The following is a 17,180-nucleotide window of genomic DNA, read 5'->3' as shown; positions in this document are numbered from 1 at the left end:
GAGAGAGTGAGCGGCGTGCAAGCAACACTGATACTGCATTTTTCAAGGAGAAGCCGTAGTAGTTTCTTTTCCAGCCACTCCGAAAACAAATCTCTCGTTTTTGCTTTTTCTGTTCGTTCTCCGAAAAACCTTATACGCACACCAAATGTAACGTCTGCAGCCGATACTTAGCAGATTCATGTATATCTCGTCTAATCTCTCCCCGGTCCAAATGTACGCAGATTAGTAATAAAATGTAATGGCATGCTTGAAAACCTCTTTCTCTGGCCGCAGCTCAACAAGATAAATATTGATTCAACAAAAACAAAAACAATAATCTTCCGAGAATAAAATAAACCATTGTAAATTCAAAAAGCTGTTAGGTACGCTGCTAGTGAAATTGGAGCTGTGCATGAGCACAAAGTTCTGAGAGTTGTTTCCTCTGGGATGCGCAAGTGAATAGCATCTGTGAAAAGCTGGCAGCGACAACGAGTGCATTGTCACGATGCCGAAAACTGTTGCACTCAAAGGTTAAGCGTCAAATTTATAACGCATTCTTTAACTCTCAACTTAATTATTGTAGCTTAACTTGGGCAACCACTACCACACGAAGATTCTCCGCCTCCAGAAGAAAACCGTTCGCCACATTGCAAATGTACATTACTTATCCCCAACACAGATTTTGTTTCAAATGTACCAAATTATCAGCATTGAGCGCATGGTATGACTTCCGCGTGCTACGTTTGTTTTCTTTCTCTAACTGCTCTTACAAGGTATTTACTACTGAAACGGCGTCGCTAATTAGTAAACGTACTTCTGCCAATACTCTGTGTCTGTACAATTGGTTTGTCCCTCATTGTAAAAATATAATTGTAAGCTCCAAACACTAAAACATAACCTTCCTCACGTATTCAACAAGTATAAATACATTGCAAATTTCAAATTAAAACAATTGCGGCGGTATTTTGTTCAGCTGTGAGATATTTGTATTTTAATACTTCTGATCTTGTAGGTGCACACTGACGTACAAAGCAAATTTTTCTATAAAGTTTTGATTGTGTTGTACTATTTTATGTGTCCATTTTGTGTGTTATGAATGTACATCTGTTTAAACTGTACGTTAGAGAACCGTCAGCATGTCCGGGTAAGTTTTCAGCATGTCCTTCCTTCATGCTTCTATTTTTTTTTTTTTTTGTAGTAGGTAAGCCTAAAACCTACATAGTTTACATCGAACAATTGCATTTATCGAGTTTATCCATTTTATGTATTCTGTGGTGTGTATGTTTCTATCTTTTTTTACATATATCATTCTCATGCAGTATTTCGATTACACGTCGATGCCACTGTTTTTTAGCGGTTTCCCGGACCCCTTCAAGCTGCAAAAACAACTTTTTGCCTGGAAATCCCTCCAGTTGTACTGGTGAAATAAAAAATCGAACCAAATCAATTCAAAAACAGCAATCCATTAAGAAATGCGAGCTCTGTCGCGATCATGATTGCGTACCCAAAAGCGTTTTTCCGTACTTTTTATTCTCTGTTGCTTTCCCTACCGCTTTTATTGCTCGCATCTTTTCGCAATAAACCATTTTGTTTCTAGTCAGCGTATGGGTTTGGTGCTTCTCTATTCTTTTATTAAGCGCTGTTATTCTTTTATTAAGCGTCGTTTTTTTCCAACATGAACCAACCAGCCAGACTCTACCGTCTCCTTTCTTGATGCCTGCGGAATTTTTCGTAACCCGTGTGAGAAATGCAATCCTGACCGGAGCCGGTTTATTCTGGTTTGGCGTATGAGATTTAACGTCCCAAAGAAACTAAAGCTATAAGAGGCGCTTTAGCCCTGAAATTTTCGACCATCCAGGGTTCTTTAACGTCCACTCGTATCGCGAACTGCACTGGGGCTTTGCTTTACGACTACACCGGGGTTTCGTTGCAGACGAGCTGTACCTCGGTGCGCAGCGCTATCGTCGTTCTTTATTAGGAGCTTAGACGGTAGAACAAATTCAGAAGTATCAAGGAATGGATGAAAGAAGCAAAACAATTCTCAAATAAATTCCCATATTCAAGTTCTCGCTGTTAAATTGGAAACTTTTTTGTTTTTGTTGTTGTCCTTGTGCACGTTAGACAGCGGCGGGAAGCACACCAACGAAATTCATTCGGTTCCGATGTTGACGTGGTTAAAACCAAAAGAAACGCTGCTATGCTGTAGCAGAAATTAGAAGATGGTTATGAACGGTGGCGCAACACCGGCTTAACCATAAGTGCAGAACAATTTGCTCGGTTTTAAGTTACTACGAGCCCCGTGTAAGAGAGTGCAATAACCTGGAACTCGTTGCGTTTGAGAGCTGATTCCATTTACTAGAAATCCGTGTCCCCCAGGCTCACCCCTTCCCTATGCGGGCTGCCGGTTAAGTGCCATGTGCTTGCGTTCTCAACGCGAACCCGCCTGCATTCGGGACTAATTCAGTTGCGTCTGGGGCATAATACGCGGGGAGGAACTAATGCGGCACATACCAGTATTGGGTGTTTCATTTTGGTTTTGTTGTTTTCTTCTTTTTGTTAAAGCTCGGCGCGCGTTTCTTGAATTGCTCTCGGGTGGGCCAGACTTCAGGATTTGGACCCAGACTTGCACCCACCTTTCCTTTCCCCGATAAAGTTGCACTTCAGGTGGCTTGGCGGCAGCTGAATGATTACAACGTTGCATTTCTCGAAAAGAAAAATTGCGAATGTGTGCCTAATAATGCGGCAAGGGCGCCGAAACTTCGTTTTTTTTTTTTTTTTTTTTTTTTTGCGTTAGTACATGAGAACTTATTTCGAACCCTTTCACTGCACTAGTGTTAACAAAATATAAATAGTGGAAAGAAAAGCAGTCCGCTCCATTTACAATAGTTCTGGACCTATTTTAGTGACAAAGCTCTTAACAAAAGAGCCTACAACAATTAACTCAAGGAAACCGGATGTCAAATCTCAAATTTCGGGTTTATTACCGGCCATAGATCCCACGGAAATACTATCTTTTCTCTTTCTTCTGGTTATGCTACTAGGCAAAGACATAGTCGTACGATAAGCCCATTTACCACGCCTAATAACTGTTTAAGCATTCTTTCTTACCGCGAACGGTAGTCGAATGGAATCGCCTAAGTAATGACCAAATGTTAAAATCACCACTCTCGCTTTTGTTTCAAGTATGCTTGGAAAACTTATCGACGGCAAACTTAGAGCTCCGTTGATCTGATTTGTATTGGTTTTTTAACTATGTTATTATTGTACTGCCTCACTTTCTTCTGCCGCTTCTGCTTCCTGTCGCAGGGGCGCCAGAAATTTAGGTGGACGAATGAAGCTAAGAGGTTCGCAGGTATCAAGTGGATGCAGCTAGCACAGGAATGGGTTAATTGGAGGAATAAGGCCTACGCCCTGCAGTGGGTGTAGTCAGGCTGATGATGATGATTGTACTCTCTACATATGTAATGTATCCCACGTTGCTAAAATACCCTGTGGGGATTGAAGTATATTGAGAAGTAGGGATTGAAATAAATAAAAGCCAAAACGGAAGTGCGTGTGGTGTGAAGTATGCCAAGTTTCTCTACTTCCGCCCATTTGTCAGTTTGTCGTCTGCGTCGTCTCAGTGTAGTAACTGGAAAGTTCTTAGATTTCGCTTTACAAAATCCATTTGGAGGGGTTCGGTTGTCAAAACTCTGAACTAATGTTTGTACGATACTCACCGCTTTGGCGACTGTTGCGCCACTTGCGGCATTCGGATCAACAACTCAAAGACGTTGGAAGGGGAACCAAATGGAGAAATAACAGAATGCGTTTAAGACGCTACCGGCATGCTGACTGCACTGGATGGATGCGGCGCCTCCAGAAACTAGTCGCCGATATACCCGATAGTCATAGCTGAGGTTCCATTACGCGTTAAGGAACTGCGTAATGACTTTCGGGAATTCGTCCTCAACCTGATTTTGCGGCGTCAGAAAGCATACCACTCAAGTGGGCACAGACAGCGAGGAAGGATCAGGCAAACCCACAATGAAAATTATCGAAGAGTTCAGTGCAGCTAAGAAATGTTCTAATGTACTGCTTATCGAGCTTGCTTGTGTGTACAGCGTGCTTAAGTGCTTCGATCGGCGACCTGACAGACGAAGTGACTGAGAAAGTCGTTAATCGTTTACTGGTCGTATTGTTGTACGTGCATTGATACGGGATAAATCTGATTGCATGCTATTACCATAATTTTGCGATTTTCTCTGGCGTTTAGAACCTTTGTTGGAACGCAGAGCGACGTCAGTACCACTCTCATAATGGTAACTGCTCGAATTTGTCGAGAGTCACCATTTTGAAATGCAGTGGTGACAAAGGGAAAAGACCTGGCAACGCGGAAACAACACGGTTACCTTTTACGAGCAGTACGAGTATATGCAGTCGAGCCCTGATATATCTAACTAGGATATCTGGGATTCTGCGCTACATCGAAGTCACCGATCACGTACGTTATTGAAACAAATTGTTGCTCAAAAGTATATGAAAATCGCGTAGACTTCCGAGCTCCAGTTTCGCCGGTCAATTCATACAAGGGCCGTTCATCAAGTTCGTATTATTGGCGTGAAGAAAGGGAGATGCAAAAATGCGGCTTGGATGGGGGCTTCATCATTACATACATATTCTCATCCCAACACCACGCACTGCTACCTCTAGTGGAAGAGATACTGCATGTTCATCACTCTAGACCTCTTTTTGTGTTCTGGAAGAGCATTCACCTAAACAATCACTGCTCCCTAGTGCTGGAAGTGTTCTCTCGCAGCATGTTTTCTTTTCTTTTTTTTTCGTGGAAAGGAAGAGGAAGAAACGAGGTTGGTGAGTGCGGAGGATGATGCAATATCTCATAGCCTAATATGACCGCATGTCTTACCGCCACCTGCGTTGAGTGGAGCGGTGCAATGTCATGGAGCAAGCGAAATACTTTCGCAAACGCGCAGCAACCTTCGCCTTGTACAGGTTGCTGAAGAAAAATGGTTTGGTTTGGTATGTGGGGTTTAACGTCCCAAATCAATTGAGGCTATGAGAGACACCGTAGTGGAGGACTCCGGAAATTTCCACCACCTGGAGTTATTTAACGTGCACTGACATCGCACAGCACACGGGCGCCTTGCTTTTCGCCTCCATCGAAAAGCTGCCGTCAAAGCCGGGATTCGATCCCGCGTCCTTGGGAACAGTAGTCGAGCGCCGTAACCACTGCGCCACCCCGGCGGGGGGTTGAAGAAAAACTGGTGGGCACTGAGTCTGAACGCACAGTAACGTGTTCCGCTACTTATTCGACTGTTACCCACCGGTCATCGAGCGTTAGAACCCCAGCTGTCGTAGGAATTTCTGGTACACCAGCCAAAGACGGTTGGCAACTCCTTCTTCGATCGTCCAGGCTTGTTAAGTGACCTAAAATATTCTGCATCATTTGACGACATTTTTATAGAACATTATCGCTACTCAAATTTCACCGCCATTAGCTTGGTATAAATCATCTTTGAATGGCAGCCCTTCATGCACAGAATGCTGATCACTGGGAGTGCTTCCAATTTCCCAAAGGAGGCTCCCATTGTTGGCTTGATGCTCTAACTATATTCTGTGGTGGTATAATGAACAAAATTCTTACATTCCGCTAAGTGTAGGTGGATGTACGTTCGCTTTGGTGTTTCTTGTGTGCGCCTTTTTTAAAGTTATGATACTGATAATGGGAACTCTATGAACTCCCCTTGTATATCAAATTACACGCGGCAAGTGGACCGCTTTTCCCAGCAGTGCTCTTGGGTCAACTTTTGTCGCTCGTAGCCGGGTCGGTAGCATGCCCTCCAGCACCTGCGTAAGATGTGAACGTGCGGTGTGCTTAGTAGTAGTGTCCGTCGGTCTCTGGTTCGCGTTTTCCACCCCGCATCGCTGCATTCCACTGAAGTCAGCCTAATTAAAGCTTATCGGTGGCGCATTGCCTGGTGTGCTTCGAGGTTAACTCTCGAATGCGTTGCAGAAATCGATCCGGCCTTAATTTTGATGCCTTCTTTGCATTTGCAGTGCACTGTTTATAAACGGTACACGCCTGGTGCCGTGGCTAGTTGGAAAACACCGACTGCAGCGAGAGATCTGCCACTAGGCTGGGAGCGCTAGGTTACAGATAAACTGCAATTGTTATACGGGTTTCTCTTAATGTGCAAAATAAACACGATATCTGTGGACACTGTAATAACATAACAATTTTTTTCTTCTTTTACTGCTTACTCGACTTGGCTGTAAAAATAATCCGTGTCTAGTGTGCGTGGCTGCCCGCCAGGCGCTGCCACGCGAGCTATCAATGGCCTTGCTGGCCTTGCAGTATCTGCGGTTTCCATTATTTCTAATAAAAGTATTACCGGTATTACAATTATTTAATAGTCGATATACCGAACTATTATGCGATCTCATATGAGGCCGATACACCCGGTTCGACTTTAATAAAATCAGGTCGTTATAATCAGTTTTCAGTGGTATCCCCCATAAAGGGTAGTTTGGTTTTGGTTTTGTGGGGTTTAACGTCCCAAAGCGACTCAGGCTATGAGAGACGCCGTAGTGGAGGACTCCGGAAATTTCGACCACCTGGGGTTCTTTAACGTGCGCTGACATCGCACAGCACACGGGCGCCTTGCTTGTCGCCTCCCTCGAAAAGCGGCCGCCGAGGCCGGAATTCGATCCCGCGTCCTTGGGAACAGTAGTCAAGCGCCGTAACCACTGCGCCACCACGGCGGGGTAAAAGGGTAGTTTATTTAAAGTATGTTTTTTATACGGTGGCTTCAAGTCTAAAAGCGACTGAGGCTATGGAAATAAAAATGATCTGCGAGTCACGGCACTGACGTCAAGCTTCTCTGCGCAAATAGCGTACAAACGTACGTTTCGTTGGTACTCGAGTTATAGCGACGGAAAAACGACGAAATTTTTTGCTGAAGTAGACATCGCCTGAAAGCGTCGATAACCGGAATTCTAATTGTCCTCAGCGTTCGAGAGGCACTGTTGCTCGGCGCGATATGCAATTTGCGACGAGTAAATCGCACCGAAAAGTGAGTCGCACTAAACAAGGTACTTAAGAGCGAGCTCTGCTGGTAACTGACAATTACAAATGAAAAACTTTTTTTTTTTTTTTACCGAACTTTGAATTGAGATTTTTAAATTTAGAGGCTGGCAGTCTTTCTGCGTTTCGTCAAAGTAGCGCTGTCTTTGGTGTATTATCCCATAACGGTGTTCATAATGTAACCCATGCGCGTGACTGTTGGTCGTGATTAGTTCGGCTAGCTTACGCTTTATTCTTACACTGTATTACTTTTAGACCACGATCTGCTGACGAGTGTAACCGACTCGTTTTGTTTTTTGCGACACTCAACAATGCATCAACGGAATATCAGTAACCACAATTCGTTTCAGCGTTTACGCCATGGTATCAAATTTAGACCGCCTAAGTTTCTGGGCCTCGCAATCATGTAAAATTTGTATTAGAATTCGATTCTCACTCGTTTCTTTCTTCCTCGTTTCCTCAAGCTCAGTCAGGTCCTCACTAAGACTGGTCACTTGGCATGGATAATAGTAAATATGGATTAAAATAGCAAATGATAAAAGTAAAACTGAAGATATTATTTTATAGACTTGGAAACAGCTTTCTTCAGCTGACAACCTCATCAGCTTTCGGGCCGTTGATGTGCTCGGCATCGTTCTCTTTACTCTTTCTCCTAATTTCTTTCTTTTCCTTTTTCTCCTCTTTCGATTTTCGCCTCTTTCGGGGGTCCATTAGCTTTCCATGCTGCCACGGCACTCCGGCTCGGCACCGAGACAGGATGAAATATGGATTCCGAGGCGAAATTGCTGCCAACGGCGTCTACCCGAAGAAGGCGGCGCGCTTCGTGTGTGCCTTGTCATTTACGCGCGGAGTGCATAATGAGCCTGCACCAGCCACACACCCGTTCGCCGAGGCGGCAGGAAAGTGTGGAGCTAAAATTTTAAAATACGAAACATAAGAAGACAAACAGGGTGAATTAAGCAATTCAGTGTAAAACGTTATAGTGAGAGCGAAAGAAAGAAGTGGTCATCATTCGGAATAATAATAAAAAAAGCTCCCAAGCAAGGTCAAGCAAGTAAACGCGAAACAGTGCCAGGATTTCTTTCCTTATTTCGTGCTTTCCCTGCACTGTTTCGTGCTTACTTGTTAGTCCTGCACGAGCAGGGCCTAATTCCTGTTTTGCCGAATGTCAAAGGCTACAGTTAGGGTGAGGTATAGGTACATCGCCGTGCACGTGCACAGCCATAAAGACATCGAGGCTGTCAGACGTCGACTGCACGACGACCGAGCAACGGCGAGGCGCGCGCACGCACGCACACGCACGCACGCACGCACGCACGCACGCACGCACGCACACACACACACACACACACACACACACACACACACACACACACACACACACACACACACACACACACACACACACACACACACGCACGCACACGCACGCACACGCACGCACACACACACACACACACACACACACACACGCACGCACGTGCACAGCCTCTGCTTCTAAAGTTTGCTTCTAGGGTACGGTATATGGTTCACGAGGTTTAACGTCCCAAAGCGACCTCGGCTGTGAGAGCTGCCATAGTAGAGGGCTGCAGTCATTTCGACCATTTGAGGTTCTTTGATATGCAGAGCTCACGGTTTCCGCGGCTGGGATCGGACCCGCATTCTCGGGCTCAGCAGCGGAGCGCCATAGAACCACTGAGCCACCTTGGCGGGGGTGGGTACGCTTCTTAAGCACCTAGTGGACCTCTTGCAGCACCCTCACAACTCCTGATGCTCCACTGAAGGATATCTAGAAATCCTGCGGAATCCGGCAGATCAGCGGTGTTAGGGTGCGTAACGAGCCGTGCTGAGTACCTGCTTGAACTGTAGACTTTTGACAAAATGTGTGTTTCCGACCGATGAGCCTGCTGAAGAGATCCAGATGAGACCCACCCATCTACAGCGCTAGCTACGCGGATGCCTCTAGGCATGCCAATGCTCATTTTAGCAACGTCTTCATTTCTCGCTCCTTATCATTTTTAGCTAACAAATGGCAAAGAAAAGATGTACGCGTTCTCACATTCTCGAGCTGGCAAGAAGCTGACGTGCACGCTTATGCCAGGGTTTCGGAGGGCTGAATGCGAATATTGCCAATCCGTCAAACGTGCTCCGGAAAAGAAAATTACCCTCGGAAACACGCCTCGCGCCTCGCCTTTTCGTCGTTATTTAGACGGCTCGGCGCTTTCGTGTAGTCTTGAGCATCGCATCCGGGGCACCACCGACTCCCTGCGTGAAGCAGATGAAACTTTGTCGACTGCGACTCGTGTCTCCCGCATTGCCTCTTCAATCAGTTTTCTTCATAAATTTGCCTGTCTTTTTTTTTTTGTTTAGTAATAAAAGCATCGATTTTATCAGCAAGACGTTCCTTGCTACGTTTCTTTTTTTTTTTTTTTGTGCGTAATTATGCGTTGCCTCAAGACGTTGCAGGCCTGGAATAAGGAGCCCATATTTGCGACGCGATATGCAAATTCAGCCAGAAAGTAATATAAGCCCGTTCTGAGCGGGAAAAGTAAAGATCGCTCTTAATCCCGACGGGCGAGTGCGTCGTGTTTTGGCGGCAGATATTACAGACATGAAGCATCGGGGCTGCCGCGCAAGGTTGGATTAGGGAGTGAGTTACGATCGTACGTCGAAGCTTTTCTGCATGTATCGCTTCAAAAGTGCGAAAGCTAAAGATCAAATAAAAACAAAAACAAAAATACATTCGAAGAACTAATGTTTGCCTTGCGTTTGCCTTCGTTCCCCCGGTGGGAGTGTGGAATGGGAGTTGAAAATTAATGAGAGACCTCCGATGCCAGAAAATTGAGACCTCTTTCTATCTCTCTCTTCCTTATTTCTCTCCGTGCCGTGCCCTGTCCGGGGCTCCATCTCCGATTTGATGATTTCGTGCAGTTTCTAATGGCGTCGGAACAGCCTACAACTTCCTCAGTAAAGGCGGGAAGAACGCGAACAACTGTCTTACGAGAGCTTCTCGTTCTACACTGTACCACGTGGTCTGCGGCGACTCCAGAACTCTTGGTTGGGCGATTGAACGAGGCCAGTGCGTCCGGCAGCATTATGCAACACCTGCCCGATAGCGAATGGGCAAGGGAAGCGCAACTCTTCACAGCACAAATTGAACAACGAGTAGCGGGGATGTTTCAGTTCACTAGAAGCAAAGTTTTGGCAAGAAGATCCAGACGGTGACAAGTTCTGTGGTCGAAATGGCGAGGAGACAGAGGATTCTGATCCCGCTTCTTGTTCTTTTTGTGCGGATCTCTAGTGAAATGTTTTGATGACAAATGAAGTACGTCTCGTCGAATGCCTTTTCCCGCTGCCTTAGGCTCATATGTTAGCTTTCTCTACAGGAACAGTTGCGGGAGGCACTGCCGTGTGTGTGTGTGTGTGTGTATGTGTGTGTGTGTGTGTGTGTGTGTGTGTGTGTGTGTGTGTGTGTGTGTGTGTGTGTGTGTGTGTGTGTGTGTGTGTGTGTGTGTGTGTGTGTGTGTGTGTGTGTGTGTGTGTGTGTGTGTGTGTGTGTGTGTGTGTGTGTGTGTGTGTGTGTGTGTGTGTGTGTGTGAGAGAGAGAGAGAGAGAGACCGTCAGATGCAATTTATTTAAGGATACATTTTAGGGCAGTGCTCATTAGGTGACTGAATTGCGGATGTTAATGCGCTCCAGTAGTCGATCCGTAAATACCTGCGGACACCATGTGCTGGTTATTATTGCTAATCTTTATTGTCAGCCTGCAGACTGCAGGATTACAGTTATTTGATGGGTAAAAAATAAATATGAAGTTCTTAGCAAGCAGCTATTGAACAAGGTTTACGACTGGGCGAGTTGGTAAGCATTCAACCGTTTAAGTTCTGTTTTTATGTCCGATTTTTGATTACGCAGCACAAAAACAAAAACAAAAAAAAAACGATTCTATAGCTCTGCCCAGTACCGGTGAGGCTACTCGTGTAAATAATATTGGTACGTGGATCCACAAGCTGTACAATAAAGTGTTATGATTAATAATGGCCTCATTGAATCAATTCCGGAGCTTTAGTCTACCCAGGGTACTTGCGAAGTTTTTTTTATGGCAAGCAGCCTTATATTTAGCAGCGTTATTCAGTCTGCATTTTTCGCCTTGATTTCTTTTCAGAAGCCCCGACAACCCTACGGCGAGCGAAACTTCAAAGCCGACAAAGAAAGCCAGCCAAGGTAACAACATACAGATTCTTTTCAAATTTTAGCATTATTTTTCTTACTGACTCTTGGTATGTGCACACCCTCATCTTAATGTTCCAGATATAAGTGGTACACACAAAGAGTCTCTGCAAAGTGCTGTACATGCATGGGCCTCGAATTGTAGGCGCATAAAGCAGTTTCGCATACACTGGTTCTTAACAAATAGAACGGTCTGTTCAAGATAAAATCAAATCAGATTTCTTTCACAGTGCCGTAGGCGGCATAGACAAAAAGCAGAGAAACAATCGTCTTGATAAGGGTGTCTATAGTGGTATATCTGATAATGTAAGCAAGCAACGAGAACAACTATCTAACATGACTACCAAATGTTATACAGTGGCAGGAAGGTTATCTAGTCATTCATCATGAAAAGTAACACAAGCAGTTTAATACATGGACAGTCATTTTTCTACAAAATTACGTGAAATGAAAGGTTACATCAGAGACCAATTGAATTTAATAGGGATGGTAATGATAGGAACAGAATTATGTACCATAATTCGTGTGTGCTCCAGGCACGAGCCACGTTGCATTACGGTGAGTGTTGTACTGATTTGTGTTTTGGACAAAGTATAGAAAGGTGCTCAGTAAAGGGGCTTCCTCGATTTTTATTTCTGGTATGCTACGGTTACAAGGGTAGTTCATTGTATAGCAATTCCAATTCCACAGGGCACACGATGTTTCCTTAGAAGGGTAGAAGAACGGCTGATTGGGCGAGTTGGTGAACCATGATGGACAGTAATATACGTGCGCAAAAAGACGAGACAAAGAGGAGAAGTGGACAACGACGGCGCACAGTTTGCAGCCAATTCTGCGCCGTCGTTGTCCACTTCTCCTCTTTGTCTCGTCTTTTTGCGCACGTATATTACTGTCCTTAGAAGGGGTTGAGTGTGCGTCGTATATAGCTAGTAGAGGTTTTTTTTTCTTTTTTTTTAGGTAAATAAGGTTTAGTAATAGTTTACACCGTAGCGTTCGCAGAGACTGGGGGACAATGTTTAAGATATGAAAGAAAAGAGGAGCTATAAATAAACAACTTGAGAACAAGCAGAAAAAAAAAAATAAAGCGTGCTCTTGGAAGGACGCCTACAACGTCTGCGGGTGGCAAAGTAAGCATGTCAAAGTGATTACGTATTCCATGTTATGTGTCCTTCAAAAATGACTCCGAGGGATTTAATTTAGAAGCCGACTTCTACAGATGGACTTCCGATAAATATGCGGAGTGTAACGATATCCCTGAGGTTTTTAGGTTGGTATAGAATGGCTTTAGTTTCCTTCGTAATAATGGTCAGTTAATTTACGCCGCACATGTACTGTACTGCCGAATAAGTGTGAGCTAAAGTTTTTCACAGTAGAAGACGTGAATAATGAGATAAAAAAGAAGGTAAGGCCTGTGTGTTCGCTATGGCTCACGTGCTGGTGGACGCAAAGGTGCTGCCCTGATGAGTTCGCGCTTACGCCGTGTTACTAACGCAGTGAGGCACCTCACTGTTGACGGTGATAGAATTGGCTGCAAACTTTGTCTTTTGTACTTGTACTTTGTCTTTTTTTTAATTTTTACTTTGGTAATCACATAAATTAGTAATTTATTCTGTTTAGGAGAAAGATAAACACAAAGTAGAAGGAAAAACAACGTGCCGATGGTGGGAACCGAACCCACGACCTCCGAATATCGCGTCCGGTGCTCTTCCAACTGAGCTACATCGGCCGCTGTCCCCCCTCCAACTTTCTTGTGTATTAATGTTGTCTGTAAACGAACCTTGAGAGTGTTCATCAGCGCCGCCCTCAGCCATAGCGGTGGACGTGGAACGTCCTGTGTTAGCGCCAGCGTCACGTAGAACGTGATCAAGAGTGAGGGCGAAAGCTGTGCTAGGCCCTCTTGCGCTACCTATGGCTTCAATACTGCCAGAACCGAGACCCCCGTAAGCTACACGCGATATTCGTAGGTCGTGGGTTCGGTTCCCACCATCTGCACGTTGGCTTTCCTTCTATTTTGTGTTCATCTTTGCCCTAAACAGAATAAATTACTAATTTATGTGATTCTTGAAGTAAAAATTAAAAAAAAAAGACAAAGTGCAATCCCCAATGCTTTCATTGGCCTCGCCGACTGTTCGCTTCTTTCCTTCATGTATTGTAACGAGTGCCCTCATTTGCACTTCATTTACCTCCATCAGAATCGAGCCACTTATATACTGCATACGACTGACTGCCAGTCAGCTTCAAACAATGAGGAAGCCTTCATTCAGTTCTCGGCCTGAGTAAATTTCAATATTATTTGAATCTTTGTGCCGCAATTAACGTTTATGTAGTACACACACACACACACACACACACACACACACACACACACACACACACACACACACACACACACACACACACACACACACACACACACACACACACACACACACACACACACACACACACACACACACACACACACACACACACACACACACACACACACACACACACACACACACACACACACACACACACACACACACACACACACACACACACACACACACACACACACACACACACACACACACACACACACACACACACACACACACACACACACACACACACACACACACACACACACACACACACACACACACACACACACACACACACACACACACACACACACACACACACACACACACACACACACACACACACACACACACACACACACACACACACACACACACACACACACACACACACACACACACACACACACACACACATTGACTTCCTAGAAAATCGGAGTTAGAAATAGGATAATTTTTTCACCACATGATTCGAACAGCGACGGTCCCAGATACGCGCACAAATGGCACCGCCGTCTTCGCAGTATAACTTTGGTAGTGTGATTGAATAAAGTGGCGGTCAGAGGCACTTGGATCTAATGTTTACATTTTATACCTTTATGAAGAACCGCTTCCTTTTAATGCAGCCTTTTCATCATTACACCGCAGTAATCAGTCGAGATATGGCGACTTGAACTTGTTTTAGTGTCTCTTTAAAGTTTGGAGCACCAATTCCGTGCCCCTCGGCATCCAGGTGGCGCAGTGACGCGGCTGCACGTGCGGCGTCCCTTGGTGAACATGACCAAGGACTCAGGCGACAGCGTGCGGCTGAAGTGCGAGGTGGCGGGCGGCCGACCCGGAGCCCGTGTCGTCTTCCGCTGGTATAAAAACGACGCGCCCGTCGAGGAGGAGCGGAACCGGCTCGAGATACGACAGTACCCCGTGGCCCCGTCGTCGTCTGCGGGCCAATCTCCTTCCTCCTCCGACGGAAGTGCCAGTGCTGGTTCCGGAAGTGCCAGTGGTGGTGGTTCGTCCGCTTCTTCCTCGGCTCAGCAGCAGCAGAGTGGAAGTGTGCCGGCCTACGGATCCCGGCTGAGGATCGTGAACGCGGACGTCCACGACACGGGCTACTACCGCTGTGAGGCCAAGAGCGGCTCCGAGGTCGTCGAGACCACCGGGATCCTCAGGGTGTCGGCTGGTGAGTACCGAACAATTCAGTTACACGGCTGCAAGTTTTATCACCAGCTGGTGACCAGTGTCTGCTAAAAAAAATAGTAGCGTAACCTCTGATACGCATATTTTACACCATTTCACGAATGTATGCGCATTGTCAGTGGTTCTTACTAGCATAAGCAACAACACAACAATGGTCATCACTAATGACACTCTATAAAGAGAGGATACACCGCCAAAACTGACATAGGTAAACAAACGTCACTGCCTAGTTCCCACTCCAAGCGTCATGTGGCGCGAGCATTACAAAATATATGCTGTCATAGTCAAGAGGCGTCTGAGGTTTACAGACGTCTTATTTCGTTTTCTTTAATTCCTCTCCGGCGAAGCACGGATATGTAGCATATAATATGAATTCAGTTTTTTGTTAACAAAACCTTCTGCGACTTCTTTTAATTGCGTCCCCGCAAGCGACAGTCCTATCGCCTTAGGAATTACACGCCATCATGCTGTTACGTGGTTACTTTGGTAGTTACGTTACTTGTAAGCAATCAGTGATGACTTTGCGTATACGAGAAGTATGCCTAGGATCGTCGCCTGTTATCGGTGTGGCTGAGTAAGTATTTATTTCAAATTTCAATTTACTGTTCGATTGTTGTGGAAATCAAGACGAAGAAATGGACGGGACATGTAGTGCGAAGAGAGAATAACCGATGGTCGCTGAGGGTAACAAACTGGATTCGAAGGGAAGGAAAGCGTAGCAGGGGGCGGCAGAAAGTTAGGTGGGCGGATGAGGTTAAGAAGTTCGCAGGGGTCAAGTGGATGCAACTCGCACAGGACCGGGTTAATTGGACGAATATGGGAGAGGCCTTCTCCCTGCAGTAGGTATAGTAAGGCTGATGATGATGATGATGATGATGATGTGCTTAGGGCAAGGTTGGTCCGGTGGATGGAGACGAAGGCGGTGCCGGGCTAGGAATTTAAGCTCCGCCCTAATCATCTCACTTGATACCCTTATTGAGTCCCTTTAGCGGGCGGGTACGTTCTGTTGGTTATCATTGTTATTATTTGTATTTCCCACACGACACACAAGGTCTCCCTTTTACTGAGTGGAACGAACGTGTCCCGATGCCCTCAAAGTAGCGTGTATTATTAGCGACCCATAGGTTGAACGTGCCCATTCCCATCTACTACGAAGATTTTAGCGGAGGAGCGTTAAAGGCCTGTTCTCCGAGGAAAAAAAAAAAAAAGATAAACGACGTCTTTTTCGGCTCGTCATCTCTCCTTTCTTCACATGGTCAATAACATGATCATGCAGCATGCTAGAACAGTGATGCTGATGTGTTTATGACACATGAATCTCATTGATTTTCTAAGATTTCTTTGTGCTACTTGGTGGCATCTGCTTTTGCGGCTGTCAGTTGGCCGGACGTTGCCGTTGAATATCGAAGACTGTAAAACACATCTCGAAGGCTTTGGTGGCAGATATTTGAGTTGGAATCTTGTTATTATTTTGTTTTTTGTTTGTACTGGTTTAAAAAAAAACATTGTTGGTTGGTAATTTCGTTATGAGAACGACTATGAGCACCTGTGATGGCCATGTTTGCTATACGCCTATCACAAAAAGAAGTCAAAAGGAATGTCTCTTTCTTTTCCATTATTTAAAGATCACAGCAGAGTGTGCTATGCTCTATTCGTTGTGTCATCCGGCTCAAGGATGTCAGCCGGTTTCGACTTCTAGAGCGAGGCGGGGCACTCTACAGCGCGCGTGTCTCTGACATTCGAGTTTCGGCACGGACACAAATATGAGTAAGAAAAAAAAAAGAATACTTTAATGGCAGAAAAGATCCAGTTGCGATTTTTTATCCGTATTTATTCTGATTTCATTTCTGTATCATCTCTGAGTAGGCGTTCGGGGATCGGGAACACTTGCTCGCGAGAAGAAAAAAAAAAGGTAAGTTTTCGACGCGGTCCTCACAAAAGCTACACAGGCGGTGATGGTGCCTTGTACTGTGCGGAAAAGGACGAATTCGGCCAGGAGAGAAATGATCTCTTGGATGGACCTTTAAGTCTTTGTATTCCACTTATGTGGCAATAGGATATTAATAATACTCTTATTGTTATTTGCAGCGAGAAAGAGACAATCAAATCCTATGATGAGCTTGGAAATCATAAAGTATCAAATTCTTCCCATCAATCTAGGCTACCACTGCGTATCTGGTTAGGGTGCCCTGAACGGTCGTGTTCAAATTATTGTTTAATATATTTGATTTCACATCATTAAATACGCCGCTGTCGAGGGCTGCGTGTTAATTTAGATCATTTGAAGTTCTTTAGTGTAGCCTGGCTTCGCACAGCATATGGCGAAG

General features: G+C 45.1%; 1 protein-coding gene across 1 annotated transcript in view; it reads left to right on the top strand.

The window, feature by feature from the left end:
- LOC146180867 (tyrosine-protein kinase transmembrane receptor Ror-like) overlaps window positions 1-17,180 on the top strand; it is a 389,432-nt gene that overhangs the window by 275,085 nt on the left and 97,167 nt on the right. The window contains exons 3-4 of the mRNA XM_084576195.1: window positions 11,229-11,287; window positions 14,393-14,836. Of these exons, the coding sequence (XP_084432321.1) occupies window positions 11,229-11,287; window positions 14,393-14,836 (503 nt within the window). The remainder of the gene's footprint in view (window positions 1-11,228; window positions 11,288-14,392; window positions 14,837-17,180) is intronic.

This window comes from Amblyomma maculatum, chromosome 8 (assembly GCF_055883805.1).
Source record: "Amblyomma maculatum isolate TAMU_Amacu chromosome 8, ASM5588380v1, whole genome shotgun sequence".
Classification (NCBI taxonomy): Eukaryota; Metazoa; Arthropoda; class Arachnida; order Ixodida; family Ixodidae; genus Amblyomma; species Amblyomma maculatum.
The sequence above is the reverse complement of the archived record's forward strand: the minus strand, read 5'-3'. Positions and strand labels throughout refer to the sequence as shown.